The sequence below is a fragment of the Stenella coeruleoalba genome, assembly GCF_951394435.1.
Source record: "Stenella coeruleoalba genome assembly, chromosome: 14".
NCBI classification, from domain to species: Eukaryota; Metazoa; Chordata; class Mammalia; order Artiodactyla; family Delphinidae; genus Stenella; species Stenella coeruleoalba.
In genome coordinates, this window is record NC_137160.1 from 27096332 (window position 1) to 27113957 (window position 17626).

Consider the following 17626-nt stretch of genomic DNA (forward strand, 5'->3'; position numbering starts at 1 on the left):
CTTGTGAATTCCTGCAACAAAAGCACTGAATTATCTCTCTTTTCTACAACCAAGAAATATTGAGGCCCTGCGAAGTTTGAACAACTTACTCAGAATCACACAGAAAGAAAGAGACACAGCCAAAACTCAAATTCAGGTCTTCTGATGCCTGTTCTGGGATACCAGCCCATCCTGCCAGTTCCATTCTGCACCCTCACCAGCCACTGTGCCAACAGGTCAAAAAAGAAGAGGAGGAGATGAGGACAGCTTCTTCTACCTCCCTTCTCCCCCATACATATTTATTGTCAGGGTACAGGGGGAGGATGACTTCTCCAGAAAAGTGGAAGGGGATGCTTATTCCTCTCCTGTTCATTCAGTGTCATTATACGTCTATGGAAAGAAACATACTTGCAAAATATTCTCAAAATATCCCTAATGAATCTCTACTCTTTCCCTATAAGGAAACAAAACAAAGATCCCTGAATTCTTTCTCACTCTCTCATCATCCATTATGATTGTTTTAGAACTAGTAGAAGGTTGGCCAGTGGTCGAAAGTCTGGCTTAACAACAAGAGCCGAATTATTAAGATCATCTCCTGCCCCAGACAGTTCATAAGATCAAGATGAGCCGCTGCCCACGCCATGCCACAGATGGATCACTTAGTCAAGACAATCACTTCAGTGTTTGAGCAAGATACCAGGGGCTCAGTAAAAGCGCTGAGCCCCAATGTGTGTGTCACCACAAGCCTAATTAGAGTGTTTCGACAGACCAGATTGATGAGGGTGGGTGGGGATGGGGTTTGTCTACCCTAATATCCATGCATACAGTTTCCTGTTGCAGTGTCCATGCCAGAGGCAAACCATAGTTTAGGAAGTATATTCCTGGGAAGTGTGCCCCTGTCCTAATCAGAAAGAAGTACATTTTATCTCTGGACTGCCAACACACCCTGGCAAGGCATTACTCTTGAGATCAGGGGCCACGGCTCATTCATATTTATTTTCATAACTGCCTACAAAGGTGCCTGTGGCACGGTGGAGACTCACTAAATCTTAGCTTAGTTGAGACTCCACCCCCTCCCCCACTCCCAGGACAGAGCTGAGAAATACCAGGGCCTTTAATTCTGTTCTTCCACAGCCCCTATCTCAGAAGCAACAGAGAAGCAAAGGGACTAGAACCTTGAGAAGGAAGAAATATTATTCCCAGCCAGTCTGAACAATCCCCTTAGGGTTCAACCACATGATGGGATCAGAGGTCAAGGGGCTCCCTGATCACTTCCTGGTCAGGTCAGAGAACTGGGCAGGGTAGAACTTCATGTAGACCATGATGACCTCCATCCCCTTTCCAAGAAGGGAAGACAGTGTCAGGGCCATTTTTAATATGAAGGTTTCACTCACAGGGTTGTGAGGGTGGAGGGGATGACCAGAAAGACTGAGGATGCCCGTGTTAAATACCACAGTTCTGGGTAAACACGCTATAGCCTTTGGAGCTGTGTAGCTGTCCAGGGTACTGACTTCTCTCTGGCGTCTCTCAATTCTGGACTCTGCCACCTGTTTCTAGGGTTCCCACTTTTGAGGCTGACTATTTTCAGACTGGACTGTTATAGACTTCCCTCAGCTTGCCAAAATGGTTCAACTTACCATACGTCTCATCCTCAGTTCACAGCAATAAAAGACAGATAATTGCTGATCCAAGATCAAAGTTCATCTCTGTTTCCTGTCTTCAAAGGCTGCTGTCTTCAACTCCATCTTATCTAACTCCACCTGACTAAATATCTGAAACCCTACTGGTTCTTTGTTCCTTGGATGACTTCTCCTGTTGCTACCACACCTTCAAAGTCTGCCTTCTCCTTCCATCCCCATCTGTTTCTCATCACAGACTTTCCAGAGTCCTCTTAGGCATTCCTGCTCCGTGTGGTATCCCTCCTTCCAAACTACCTAGGAAAGCAAAGGCACACATATTTCAGAAAAATGTTCCAGAGAGTCAAGCAGTAGCATTCCAGGAGTCAGGGATAATGTTTGCCTGTAGTGATGCCTATGTTTCCCCCTTTCTTGTTTTTCTCCTCCTACCTGACATGTCCTCTTCCCAGACAACATGAGCCTTTCAGTTCCTCTACTACTGTAGTCCTAATGATTCCTAACAAGTCCTAACAAGTTTTTATATTGATTTCAGTCAATAAATCAAATGTAACCAATTCTCATTATCCACAATAGTTTTGCACTCTAAAGTTGCTGCAAACACTGAACCACTGCTCCTAGGGAAAATACAAGATTAGGTTCCTGCAGGCCTCTGGTCACAGCATTTTCATCAACCAGTCAATACATAACTTTGTTTTATGTGTGTTCCTGTTTAAAGACACCTCATCTAATATATATTCTTGATTAATTTTTTTAACATCTTTATTGGAGTATAATTGCTTTACAATGGTGTGTTAGTTTCTGCTTTATAACAAAGTGAATCAGTTATACATATACATATGTTCCCATATCTCTTCCCTGTTGCATCTCCCTCCCTCCCACCCTCCCTATCCCACCCCTCTAGGTGGTCACAAACCACCTAGCTGATCTCCCTGTGCTATGTGGCTGCTTCCCACTAGCTATCTATTTTACGTTTCGTAGTCCATGCCACTCTCTCACTTTGTCACAGCTTACCCTTCCCCCTCCCCATATCCTCAAGTCCATGCTCTAGTAGGTCTGTGTCTTTATTCCTGTCTTACCCCTAGGTTCTTCATGACGTTTTTTTTTCTTAGATTCCATATATATGTGTTAGCATACGGTATTTGTTTTTCTCCTTCTGACTTACTTCACTCTGTATGATAGACTCTAGGTCTATCCACCTCACTACAAATATCTCAATTTCGTTTCTTTTTATGGCTGAGTAATATTCCATTGTATATATGTGTCACATCTTCTTTATCCATTCTTCTGTTGATGGACACTTAGGTTGCTTCCATGTCCTGGCTATTGTAAATAGAGATGCGATGAACATTTTGGTACATGACTCTTTTTGAATTATGGTTTTCTCAGGGTATATGCCCAGTAGTAGGATTGATGCGTCGTATGGTAGTTCTATTTGTAGTTTTTTAAGGAACCTCCATACTGTTCTCCATAGTGGCTGTATCAATTCACATTCCCACCAACAGTGCAAGAGGGTTCCCTTTTCTCCACACCCTCTCCAGCATTTACTGTTTGTAGATTTTTTGATGATGGCCATTCTGACTGGTGTGAGGTGATACCTCACTGAAGTTTTGATTTGCATTTCTCTAATGATTAGTGATGCTGAACATCCTTTCATGTGTTTGTTAGACATCTGTACATCTTCTTTGGAGAAATGTCTATTTAGATCTTCTGCCCATTTTTGGATTGGGTTGTTTGTTTTTTTGTTATTGAGCTGCATGAGCTGCTTGTAAATTTTGGAGATTAATCCTTTGTTTGTTGATTCATTTGCAAATATTTTCTCCCATTCTGAGGGTTGTCTTTTGGTCTTTTTTATGGTTTCCTTTGCTGTGCAAAAGCTTTTAAGTTTCATTAGGTCCCATTTGTTATTTTTGTTTTTATTTCCATTTCTCTAGGAGTTCTTGATTTATTAACAGTGAACTCATGGTCATCAAGACTATAACTCATGCCTAAAGGAACATTAAGTGACAAATCTATTTTCTTTGTAAGGCACATCACAGCCTTGTTGCACTTAGAAACACTAGACAGCTCTCTAGCACTATGCTTGTGGGACATTTAAAACAGCAAAATTACCAACAAAAAGCATAAAAATGTAAAAATAAAAAAACCATAGTACTAAATAGACCAAACAAAGGACACTTATTCATAGTGTGAGAGCTAAAACAAGGAGGCAGAGTACCGTCTTGTTTAACCTCAGCTGGCAACATGTGCATCAGACAGCTCAAATTTTTTTTTACCACTCTGCACATGTCCATGAATAACTGTGAAAACACTGTGAGTATTGATTTTAGGGTTACAAATAAATTTTAGCAAGTAGGTTAATTTGTAAATATGCATAATACACAAATAATAAGGTTCAACTGGATCTATCTTTGAAAAGGTGATATTTAAGCTAAGACCTGAAGTATTGATAGGAATAGACATTTGGTTAGGTGTGGTGTTTACCAAAAATGAAGCATGTTTGAGACAGAATGAATAGAAAACATAAAAGTCCTGAAATATAAAAAATATTGATATGTTCCAGAAATGAAAGAAGAGTTCCGAATGACTACAAAATAGGGAACGGCGTTGGGAGCCAGAAAGTAGACTGGAATCAGGCTGTGCAAGTTATTATAAGCCATGTCAAGGATTGGGTCTTTATCCTAATTGTCCTGAGAAGCCATCAAAGGATCTCAGAACAGTAGTCACATGGGGAAGATTACCATAGTATCTGTGGGGGATAGGTTAAATGGAAAAGAAAACAAACTTCAAAAGACTGGCTAAGAGATGATGGGAGATAATGATGCTTTGCACAATGATGGTAGCAGTGGGGAATGGAGAAAATGTAGAAAGATTTGAGAAATATTTAAGGCAGAAAGCTTATTAAAGGTCTGGCTAAGAAGGAGACTTGAGCAAGAATGGTGAGGATGCTTGAGGAGTTTCTTCATCTTGATATGTTTAATTTAAAGGTCTGGAAGACATCTAAGAGGTGATAGCTAGTAACAGTGGGGTCTGGAGCTCAGGAGGAAAACTAGCTGGGAGATACTGATCTAAGAGTTGTTAGTACAGAGACATTACTGAAGCCATGAGAGTGATAAGAGCATTTGTGGAGGAAGTGCAGCTTGAGAAAAACAAAAGTGGCCGAGAGCAGATTCCTGAGAATTCTAACCTGAGGTTAGATAATAGAAGGGAAGGAAGAGGAGAAGGAGGAAGAAAAGAGGAGGAAAATGGATTGCCTTAACATTTTTTTACTTCCAAAGGAGAATGTGTCTGGGGAGATGGACCCTGTCTGAGGAACTATGTAATGTTGAGGATCGTTCACTGGTCATGAAATCCCAAGAAGTGGTGTGTTGGTTCATGATGCCATAGTTTCCTGGGCATAAATTTAATAAAGGAAATATGAAAACACATTTGTTTTCAAATAGCAAAGCAATTTAAACTATTGAAAATGTTTATTTCTCCCTAGCAAATTCCCAGAATCCCTTGATGAGAAATTTTTTTATGCAGCCAAACATTTAAATCACTGTAACAAGGGAAAAGGAGGGGGAAGATAAAGAGCCTTCTGTCATTTATGGATTCATGTTTATAAGACAAAAATGTTCATCACTGCCTCTTAAGTACTCCTCCCCCCACACACACACAAATTGTCAGGGAAACTTTCTCACCTAGCTTCACCCTCTCTGTTTTCTTGTCCTTTTTATAAAGTGGAATTGCCTTTTTATTCCTGACTGTTCCAGTCCATCCAGTGAATGGCGTGGTACACATGAATTTGCAACAATGAGAAATCTCTAAGATGAACTTCCATTAAAAAGGTTTTCTCTTTTCTTCACTCTCTTCTCTTTCCTAGCTCTCTGAACTTCGAGGCCAGCCCTTGTTTAAATTTTACGTGGCATGAAATAACTTACATCTTTGGCCAAGCTAACAGTTATTCATAAATAGATACCTAAGAGATGAGTTTTCACCTGAAATTCTCTTCCCCTGATAAATTCTAATGCATCCTTCAAACTCCAGATTAACTACCACTTTTTACATGAAATGAAATTAGATGCTCCTTACTCGATGCTCCCGAACTGTTCTGTTTATAACTCTATTCATAGCGCTTACTGTGCTGAATTGTAATTGCCTTGCCAATTACGACTGGCAGATTTTGAATCTCTAAACAGTAGGTCTCTAACTTGTTTGATTCAACTTTGAATTCTCAGTGCCTTGCACTTAGTAGCTATTTAATAATTATGTGAACAAATAACTAAATTCATGTCAAACGTCAGCTTGTAGCAGCTTCTTAAGCCTAAATGGATGACTCCAAATGCCATCCTTTTCTGGACTCCCAGGGAAATATCTTTCTACTCTCTGTGTTTGAGAAGCTCCAGATGTAGCACATTCTATCAGACACTCCTTCAAAGCATTTGTAATTCTCCAAAGGCAGATTTAGTGGGTCAAATATTCCCCCTGAATTCTTGGCCATCTAGAACCTCAGAAAGTGACCTTAATTGCAAATAGGGCCTTTATTAGTTAAGGATTTTGAGATGAAATCATCCTGGATTTAGGGTGGTTCCTAAATCCAATGACTTCTCTTCCTATAAGAAGATGAGAGGACACAAAGAGACATATGGAGAAATTCACGTGAAGATAGAGGCAGAGACCGGAAATAGAGAACACAGCTCAAAGACATTGAATGCCAGGGATTGCCAGGAGCTACCCAGAGCTAGGAAGAGGCCAGGAGGATTCTTTCTTGGAGTCTTCAGAAGGATCATGTCCCCACTGACACCTTGTTTTCAGGCTTGTAGCCTCTATGGTGGTGAGAGAATAAGTTTCTTTTTTTTTAAGCCACCAAGTTTGTGGTAATTTGTTACAGCAGCCCTAAGAATTGAATACAGTAAGGAAGAGGCCCTTCCAGGGAATAGTGTAGACTTCCTGAGGGCTCCAATTCAATCACCTCTCTGCAGCAAAATATCTGCCTCAGGATTTGCTGCTGAATAGAAAAATATTCAAGCCATTGGGCCAAGATAAAATGCACCATATCAGAGTGAAGTCCCATCAGAGAGCCTGAAGTCAGCAAGGTTAACTGCAGCAGCTTAAAGTACAGTGAGGTTGTCCAGAGCTATAATTCTCAAGGTGGTGTCAAGTTGGGATCTGCTTGACAAACATTGCTCTTAACTTTTGCAGCTAGGGTCTCCATAGCCCTGCAGGCAGTTCAGTGGTAACTGGGGCTCAGAAACCAACTATTCTTCTAAGCAGGAAAAAGTGGAAGAATCTAGAACTAAAAGGCATCAGACTAGCTTCTGTTTCTACTATGTGCTTGACATTGAATTCCAGCCCCTGAGACTTCTGCCTTGTGACCTAACTCCAAACATGCACCCTGCCATGATTACATCTCCCTGTTTATGATTAACAAACTCTCTTAGGTACTAACCTCCTCACTGTAAGTTCTTCCTATTGCCTTACCTTACTTAAATCGTCCCCCAGAATAGTCATTATATTTGTAACTACATGCTTAGCCTCTGTCTCCCTTACTTATCAGCTCCATGAGTACCATTGTCATATTCATTGCTCTTTCCCTAATGCCTATCACACTGCCTGTAATATAGTAGGAACTTAATATAGAATTTATTTATACCTCTGTTTCAGTCCCTCTGATCATTCCTGTCTTTTTATGCCTCCACAACAGGGAACGCACATTTCTCCCAAATCAGAATTTTTCCTTGTGTCTTAGTACTTTCAAAAACTGAGTACTGGCCATGAACCTCAGGGTCATCACTAGGTCCTCTAATAATGGCTGTCCCCACTCCTTAGACACTATGCACATATCTAGACTTTCTCAGTTTTCTCAAGGAAAAAAACTGCATTTTTCTTCTATGCAAAAACTCTGCATTCAAATTTGTCTCACCACTGTCAAAACCTTGAAAGAAAAGGGAGGCAGTTCAGCACCTTGGACAGCTCTAAGCCAAACTAACGATTGTTTTTGCTACTACTTTGGCTCTTCAAAGAACTTGATGCCTCCCTTGGAGAGCCCAAGACTGATTGCCTTTGGCCCCATCATGGCTCTTGAACCTAAAGAAATCCCAAGTCATTGATGTTAATCTCTTCCCTTTGTAAGCAGAGAAATGGCCTTCTCCTTTCCAACCAGACTTCGGATCTGAAAGCAGGATCCTATCATCGGCAGGGAAAGAAAGATTTTTGTGTCTTCATTGAGCCCAAGTGGTTGGGATACTAGGGTCAGGAGAGGAACAAGGTTCTGTGCCTAACTTTTTCTTTATAGTAACTTTATCTTCCAGAGATGAAAGTTTAAATATTAATATAAGTCAAGACAGCTATATATGTATAATGAACTTCCACATACCCATCACATGGATTCAACACATGATTTGTCATACCTGCTTTACCCTTTTTTTTCTTTTTTGGCTTCTTTTTGTTTGTTGAAAGATATAAAATCAAATCCTAAACCTCATGTCGTTTCGCCCAAACATATTTAGTATGCTTCTCTTTTAAAAGTAGATATTTTCTCAATGCCATTATCACACTTAACAATGATTTATTTATGTCATCCAATTTCCACTCCATATGCAAATTTCCTTAATAACATAAAAAATGTCTTCGTACTTTTGGTTTTATGTGAATCAGGATGCAAACAAGGTCCACACAGCATATTTAGTTGTTATGCTTCTTTAGCCTCCTTTAATGAAGAGCCATACCTAATCCCTTTATTTTTTCATGCCATTGACTGTTGAAGGAACTGGGCCCAATGATCTATAAAATTTCCACACTCCAGACCTGCCTGTTTGCTTCTTCTTGGTATCATTGCTTCCTTATTCCCCATATTTCCTACAATCTGGAGGTCAGCTCTAAAGGCTTGATTAGCTTCAGGTTCAACATTCTTTGGCAAGAATGCCTTATAGGTGGTATCAAGGCTACTTTAAAATGGGACCTGTGTCCTTCATATTACATCACAGCTGTCTCAGTCTCACTGATGCTCACATCTAATGGTGGATCCAGGGGCTGTCTACTTGATTCCTCCATTGTAAATTTCCCCCAATCACTCTTCATCTAATGGCTTCTCCCAGTGACGATCAGTTAGGGTTACAAATGATTTTCTAATTGTTATTTCTTATCCACTTATTAGCTAGAATTCTTCTGTATAAAATTGTCCCTCAGGCTATTTGATTACCATGAAATATAGTTCATAAATGAAAATCAAGATAAATGATTAATTCTTCTCCTTAATTCCAATCACCCAGATAGCTTTTACAACACTGAACAAATTATTCATCTAATTCATCTTGTTCTTCTTGCTTGCTTCCTCTGAAAACTCTGATGAAATCACAGAATGAATTTATATATTTTCTTTTGAATAATATAAATTCATAGAAATATAAAGGACCACAGAAATCACGTATTTTAACCCAGTCACATTGCTCAAGTAAGGAAACTGAGGCATGGAGATATGATAATACATTCAGTATGGTGGGTATGCTGAGAATGCAGTCCAGATTTGCCAAATCCATGTGTGTCATTCTGGGCATCCTAGTTTGGATGATGTACATGTGAAAGTGTTTGTGGAAGAATAATAGCTAGATTCTTGTATTCTTTAATAGCTAGGACTGTGATGGTTCCATAACTCATTTCAAATCATCTATTTATCTTGTTTAAGAAATTTTGTTTACCCACATGGACCTTAGCTTGACCAAAAAAAAAAAAAAACCTGAGAGTTCACTATAGAAAGTAAATATAATTTATCAATTCTATGTTTATTGAGCATTAAGTCAATATCCCTGTGATGCAATCAAGAAGTCATAAGACATGGTTCCCACACCTTAAAATCTAACTGGAGAAGTCAGACATACAACATAAAATCACCATAAAAGAGTTAGTTCATGTTCATGACCTCAATAGAAAAGATTTCCCAAGCCATCTGTGTTCATAGCCAAGTGAATGGACAGATGATGAATGCTATGGGACTGGGGAGTTTGGAGGGTTTCATGGAGGAGGTGGGGCCTAAGTTGTCCAGAGGATAGGTGGGAATTTAGGGCAGGGAAATAGCTTGGATCCTTAATGAAGAGGAAGGAAATGCTAAAGTGGTGCTGAATAAATCTATCTAAGTAGGGTGGAGGATTTGCATTAGGGGGGTCTTCCTTATTGAGGTAAGGAATGAAGTGTATGGAGACAGGGTGAAGAAAGCCCTACATATGAAAACACAGAATTGGGCCCTTTTTTCCCATCAGGTATGGAAGGCCACTGAGGAATCGCAGGTAGTAGATGGCATGATGAAATCCAGGAAGCATGTAGCAGTCAGTCTGTCTCCCACTCAGAATCTGCCCTCTCTTGGCTGGAAAGATTGGGACCCCATGCTCATTCAGTTTTTAAGCTTTTTTCTTATAGTAAACCTTAGGACATTTGGGATAAAACAATCAATTCTACTAGGGCAGGCCTCTGCTCCCTGGTGGGGCTTTGAGTTATTTTCCCCCTCCACTCACAGAATGTTACCACCAGTTTCCTTCTTCCTCGTTCTTCCCTATTCACTAATAGTGCACACTCACGCATTCAATAAACATTTGTTGAATAATGTGCTATAAGCATTGCTCTAGGCACTAAAATATAGTGGTGGATATATCAGGCAAGACCCCTGCTTTCATGGGGCTTACAACCTAGTAAAAGACAGACAATATATAGAAAATGTGCAAGGAAATAAAAACAAAATTATTTCAGATTGTGAAATGGGTATATGTTGATGTGATGGCAAGTAATTGAGGATGAGGAAACCTCTGCAAATAGTGTGGTTAGGAAAGGTCTTCCCAAAGACAGGACATTTGATCTGACGCCTCAGTGATGAAACACTATGGGCATTCAGAGCCTGGGGTATATTTTTCCAGGCAGACCAAAAAGTATATGCAAAGTTTCCAAGGCAAGACTGGATTTCATATATTAAGGCACTAAAAGGCCAGTGTAAGTGAATATAGTAAGTAAAATTGCAAGTAGTATGAAATGAAATCAGAATGGAAAGGGACAAAGTCATGTCGATTCTTAGAGTTGCTAGTGAGCTGTTTGTATTTTATTCTGAGAGTGCTGGGAAGCCATTGAAGGGTTTTCCATGGAGAAGTCACAAAATCCGATTCATGATTTTAAAAGATCACTATGATGCATGTAGAAGGATAGTAATTATACCATTGCATATAGAAGTAAAAGTCTGGTTAGCAACTAATTATCCATCAATAAGAACAAGGTAGAAAATTTCTTTTGTGTGCATACAATGGAATACCATGCAACTGTGAAAAATGATGGGCAGATATTTATGTGCTGATATAGATTGTAAGTGAAAAGGTAAGATGTCAGGCAGTGTGGGGTGTTTGCTATATTTGTGTAAAAAAATAAAGTAGGACTCTAAAAGAGGAGACTTTGTAAAGAAATGGATTCTCTAATGGTGCGATTCAGATGGTTCCCTATTGGTCTATGGTGGAGACCATCCAGGTAGTGCTGGCCACACAACTAGCCATGCTATAACTGTCGGTCTGTCAACTTCTCTGGTGCCTTCACCAGCAGAACCCAGCCACATGGCATCAGCCTGCCCAGGGCTGCCTGTTCCCATGTTTGATAGGTTATTAGTCTAGAAAGTTGTAGTAGGATCCCTGTTAATCACATTCAACATTTCCAAAACAAGGCAACTAAATAAGCAGTGAGCATGAGGCTGAGAATGAAGCTTCTTTATCTCAGAATGGTTGGGGTTAGCCTGCTATTTACCATGGAAGAAGTTTCTTTGCAGAATCAAACTTGGAAAGAGAACTGGAGATGGGGTGAGACAATGCCATGCTTTCAGAGGAGAGAGGAAAGGGGGATGAGGAGGGAAGGGAGCAACCTGCCAAGAAGCACCAGGGCAACCCGGGCCAGGTAGGCTCCTCCTCTGGTTGTCTTCAACCACACACTGGGGCACTGAATTGCCTGTGAATAAAGTCAAAGCCAGCCCAGAATCCACCCTTCCCATGAGCTCACTGTTTTCCTCTGTCACCACCCTGCCTGGAGCTCAGGAAGTGTAATTCAGGAGTGAAACCTGCCCAGGACGTACAGCAGGGTGAAGAGTGCATTCCAGCAACAGAAGTGATCTCATGATGACCCACCTCTCCGGTTAATGTCATCCCCCTCCACTAACACTCACACACACTTATGCACACACTAACACAAAATTCTCATTGATTCCCATTGATCATTGTTGCCATGATATCATAGAAAGACCATCATCCTGGAGAAGAGATGACTCTGATACATTAAGCCAAGGTGTGGCTCTGGGACCAGCAGAACCAGGAGCACCCGAGAACTGGTTAGAGAAAGAAATTCTTGGACCCCAGGACCCCACTACAAACCTAACTGAATCAGAATCTCTGGGGGTGGGGCCCAGTTATCTGTTTTAACAAAGTCCTCCAGGTAATTGCCGTGCAGGCTCAAGTTCTCAGCCTTGGCTACACATTGGAATCACCTGAGAAGCTTTAACGACTGTTGATGCCTGGGTCACACTCCAGAGATCCTGTTGTAGTTGATTTGGGTAAGGCCTGGACAGGGAATCACCTCATTCATATTCACACACACACACACACACACACACACACACACACACACACACACACACACACACACACACACACACACGGTAGGGGATTGGGGGAGAGCAAAGAATGTCTTCCACTGGGACATCTTCCACCAGGACAAACGATTTGTCTTCTCTTCCTCTGCCTCCCGCTTCACTCCCTCTTCCTTCTTATGTTCCGCTCTCGAAGCCTGGTAGGACTGCTTCCATGGGTCTGACATGCACCATCTCTAGACTGAATACTTCGAGCCTTATTAAGCAGTTGAATTAGTGTATGATAGTATCAGGAATCATCTCAGAAAGCAACCAATTTACAAACTTACAGATGGAACTGGCCCTAATGCAGGAAAGTAAATATATTTATTGAGTTTTAAAAAGTTTATCATAAATACTGACATTTTAAAATAAAGCACCTTAAGTGTATGTAAGGTGAATGTAAACACTCGAGCAGTTTGATGCCCACATTTATCCACATAAACGAATACCCAGACTGTTACTACTCAAATATTTTACATCATTTCTTAATCTTTTTGAACTTATATTCTATGTAATTCTGAAAAGATGAGGAACAGGGAGGTGAAGTAACTTGCCCGAGGTCACATAGCATGTATATGGCAGCTCTGGGTATGAATCCAGATATCTTGCTTCGGATTCTGTTATTTCCATTTATTACTAACCATTTGTTATTTACATTTTGAATTTAAATAAAACTTAAAATATGCATGCCAAAAAAATTTTGTTGATAAAATAACTCACCACTTTTTAACTCGACAGAACTATTTTAAAATTTAACTTGTTTTAGGACTTGCTGTTTTCCACTTTCAGTAAAGATCTATGTTTTAAAACATATGAAGTACTTTTTACACTGGGAATGAAGCTATACTAGGACTGCCAATATGTGTGCTCTGTCCATGAGCCTTAATATCTACTCCCTGCAGACTGGGCGACTGGAAGTGTGTGTCCACCTTTGTGTGTCTCTTTGTGTTTATAACCCTTGAGACCAATGGCAAGATCTAGAGTTGTTGCTTTGAGCAGTGTCTGATCCTAGAGAATGGCTTTTTGGTGGGGACAGTGGGACTGCCCCCACAACCCCAAGTGGCACGAGAAGGCAAGATGTGAGACTAGAATATATACATGCCTTCCTTGTAGGGTTGCCTTATGGACATACTATGGACATATACATATTAAAGGACATACACGACCCTCTAAGAGTTCATGAACCCAAGTTAAGGATTTTGCAAAGAGAATTATAGTCTCTGGGCTAGAAGTGTCTCAGAGATAATCTAACCCAACCCTTCATTTCATCAACAAGAAGACAAAGGCCCAGGAGGACAGAGAACTTGTCCAGGGCCACACAGCCAGTGGGCAGGGGGAATGGAAGTCTGATAGGGGAGGGAGAGCACGTTCAGCTCCCAGCTCCCATGTCTCTTTCCTACAGGGATATTTCCTGGCTGGCACCTGAGCTATGTCGACGTGAAGGACAATTCCCGCGATGAGACCTTCCGTTTCCAATGTGACTGCTGGTTCTCCAAGAATGAGGGCGACAGGCAGACAGTCCGTGACTTTGCCTGTGCCAACAATGAGATCCACGACGAGCTGGAGGAGACCAGTACGTGTGGAGACCGGTGGGCCCTGCTTCGATTCAGCCTGGGCTGAATCTTCAGTTAAACGAGAGTTAGCTCAGGAGGGAGGTGGGAACAATGTTGGAAAATCTAAAGAAGGAGCTCTTACAGCTGCAGGGGAATCAGATGCCCAATGAAGGAAATAATATTAGAGAGGTGCATAAGTAAGCACGCTAAATGTTGTTTCGTGGACCTGGAACAGCCCAGATACTGGTACCAGCTCATGGCCCCAAATCACAGGGACTAATTAGGTAGAGGAAAACCCACAGGGTATAAGCTTACTCTGCCCTGAGGGCTGGGCTGGGCAGTTTGATGTGATGCTCCCTCTGGTTTATTTTTCTGTCATGGACTCTCTCCAACTGATGTCTGTGACAACAGCCACCAAATCAAGCCTTCCTGGAAACAGAATGTGCAGGGCAGCCAGCTTCTCCACCAACCACTTTCTCTTTGGTTCCTTCCTCAGGGGATGTTTAAAGGGAAAGAGTAATTGGTCCATGAGGTGGATGGCCATCCAGGACCAGGGAAGTGTTTCTTTAATACAGATGCTAGTATCTGCATCCAACAGATTTGACAAAGGCTTATCAGTAGCAGAGCGTGAAGAAAGGATCTTCCAACCTTAGTTATTAAGGTAACACTAGCTGCATGAAGACATAAACCCCCAAATCTCAATGGCTAAATACAACAAAATTTGTTTCTCACTCACATAATAAACTGTCCAGTGTGAGTGTTTGATTAAGAGGCCTTCCACACTGTGATTCAGGGAACCAAGCTCTTCTCATCTGTCTGCCATTTTCAACACGTGACTCCCACATTTCTTGCAGAGGGAAAAGAGAGCATGGAGAAGGCACACTCCCCTACCTTAACATATTAACTCACATTCTATTAGTCATGCAGCTCCACCTAGATGTAAAGGCATCTGGGTAATGCCATACCTGGCTGGACAGTCACTCCCTGGCAAGCACTGTACACCACGTGGCAAGGGAAGCGTGGATCCTTGGTGGAAAGCCACTCAACCTTCTCCACCATGCCATCAAAACTACCCAATGATGGACTTAGCTACTTCGAGAGGCAGTGAACACTGATGTCCCTGGTAGCATTCAAACAAGGGCCAACTACTCATCTATCAGCTTTACTGCATGGGAATTCCTGCCCTAATTCAGAGGGTGAACTCTCAGCTTCTGTAATCGCACTTACTGAGAAGTTACTGGGGGCCCAGTTTTATTTTAGATGCTAAGTGTGACGCACACTGCTTTGTGATTTCTAGTTTATTTGTAGGGACCTTTGTCCATGTGCAGTTCTCCCTACACAGCTGTAAGCTCCCAAAGGTCAAGGACAAAATCACTCATGTTTGTAGCCCTCTGCAGCTCTCTAGGCTTTGGGGCTTAGTAGGTACACAAGTCGTTAGTGCTCAGCAAATGGAAGAAGATGCAGTCGGTCGTTTTCCTTAGAGCCTCACAATCTCATTAGAGGGAGAGGCTAATATACAAATGCCAACACAAGCAATAGAGGCTCCTTGGGCCATTGGTGTTCAGGGGAGAAGAGATTCGTCAGGCTGTGAGAATAACCACTGAGCTTCCTTCCCAGATTTCCTGCCAAACAGCTGCTAAGACCTACGGGATTTGGGTTGGCAGGGAGATGGGCAGAGGGGAAGCATCACTTGCATTATTTCCAGAAGGATGTGTGTGGGCTAGAGATGGGAGGGCAGGGACACGGAGCCCAGGAGACGGCCTGGATCAGTCCGTCTTTACTAGGAGCCTGCAGAGGGCAGAGTGGTGCCTTCTAGGCTGCCCACAGGGGGAGAGACAGTGACACCCGTGTCCTAAGATGGAGGCTTATCCTGGGGAGAGCCAGGGCCGCAGTTCAAGCCAATCATTCCAACCCTCAGCTAATTTTATTTAACCACTTGGCAAATACTTATTGAAAACCTACTAAGTGCCACGGCCTAGTGTGGGTTCTGGGGACACGTGGGTTCTGGGGACACGCTAATGAATAAAGCAGAGACCCTGCCCTCGTGGCACTTACATTCTGTGTCTGTGTCCCCAGGGGCACCTCTGGGCACTTGACTTGTGAGAGTAAATATGCTGTCATACTTGAACAGAGCTTCACGCGTGTGAAAGCATTCCACACATCCCCTGCTCTCACCAGGTCCTCGCCACCCCACTCCCACCCTATGAGCTAGATAGGGGGCAACTTCACCCCTCTATATCATAGGTAAGGAAAACCAAAAACCAGAAAGGTGAAGTGACATGTCTAAGGCCTAGCCATTAGGACTCATGTATCCTGATTGCTAGACCACGACTCATCGTACCACCGCAGCCTAATTGGGCCTGGCTGGTACTCCAGACTGATCCATTGCCCCACCTTGTTTAGCTTCCTGTTTTCTGCCTTCACCTCCAACTCTTTGTTTTTTTTTTTAATATAAATTTATTTATTTATTTATTTTTGGCCATGTTGGGTCTTCGTTTCTGTGCGCGGGCTTTCTCTACTTGTGGCGAGCGGGGGCCACTCTTCATCACGGTGCGCGGGCCTCTCACTGTCGCGGCCTTTCTTGTTGCAGAGCACAGGCTCCAGATGCACAGGCTCAGTAGTTGTGGCTCACGGGCCCAGTCACTCCACGGCATGTGGGATCTTCCCGGACCAGGGCTCAAACCCGTGCCCCCTGCATTGGCAGGCGGACTCTCAACCACTGCGCCGCCAGGGAAGCCCCACCTCCAACTCTTGTTAGCGATTCCTGAAGCTGCTCCCCATCCTCTGCAGGCATCTGTCTCTGCAGGTGATTCCAATGTGCAGGCAAAGCTGAAAATCATTGGCAACCTTCAAATAATACTGATGTCGGAATCTCACTCCAGAGATTTTGTTGTAATCACTCCAGGCTAAGTCCTGAACAGTAGGATCACATGCTCATATATGCATACACATGCACACACACATACATGCACACCCTCATGCATGCACACACACACACACACACATGCATACACACATGCACACCTGGGAGGACAAAAATATCTCTCTCTCTGGAACATCCTCCAACAAGACCAATGTCTCCCTCTTTACAGCCCTCCTCCTTCTTATCCACCCGCACTTGAAGCCTTTTAGGGCTGCTCAGTCAGCCTTATCTGCAACATTTCCAGCCCAAATACAGTCCAACTTGATGGCCAACTCCCCAAGGATGGAAGACTCACTGCTCCACAAGGCAGCTCTGTTTAAAAAAAAATTTACATTCTTGAAGTTTCTATCCTTTGGCAGTCCCAATGGGATGGGGTCAAACAGAAAATTTCAGGAGTGGTCAGGACCCTTGGCTGTACGTGCCTGAACCCCACCCCTAAGCTGGCTCCAGCAAAAAGGGAGCATATTGGTTCCCAGAACTTGGAAGTTTCAGGTGGAGCTGGCTGGGACTTGGCTGTCTCCAGAGGCTACAATGGTTTTAGTATGTCTTTGTCCCCCTTTTCCTCTTAACTGTTTCTTTCTCTACATCATGAGAAGATGGCAGCTGGTACCCGCAACCCCACTGCCTTCTAACACAACAGCTTCGGTGGAAGGGAAGAGAGCGTCTCTTAGGGAATAATTCTGACTCTCCAGGCCCGGGACTCTCAGCCCCATGCAAACCACATGGTAGGAGCTCGCCAGAGAAGGGTCCTGACAACATGAGGTGGGGAAGGCGACGTGGAGCAGTAAGGTCCTGACGCCCACCAGATGCCCAGGCATCCTCTGGTGCTACTGCATGGAATCAGGTGCCCCTGCAGTCCTGGCCTCAAGGCAAACACCTGTCTGTTCAGGAGCTGCTCACTTGATGGGATGTT

The 17626-nt window shown here is 42.7% G+C and overlaps 1 protein-coding gene across 3 annotated transcripts in view; it reads left to right on the forward strand.

Annotated features, from left to right (window-relative positions):
* LOXHD1 (lipoxygenase homology PLAT domains 1) overlaps nucleotides 1–17626 on the forward strand; it is a gene marked incomplete at both ends in the record, with an annotated part of 201528 nt that overhangs the window by 173677 nt on the left and 10225 nt on the right. For all 3 annotated transcript variants that reach the window (XM_079941781.1, XM_079941782.1, XM_079941783.1), the window contains one exon: nucleotides 13640–13810. In XM_079941781.1, the coding sequence (XP_079797907.1) occupies nucleotides 13640–13810 (171 nt within the window). The remainder of the gene's footprint in view (nucleotides 1–13639; nucleotides 13811–17626) is intronic.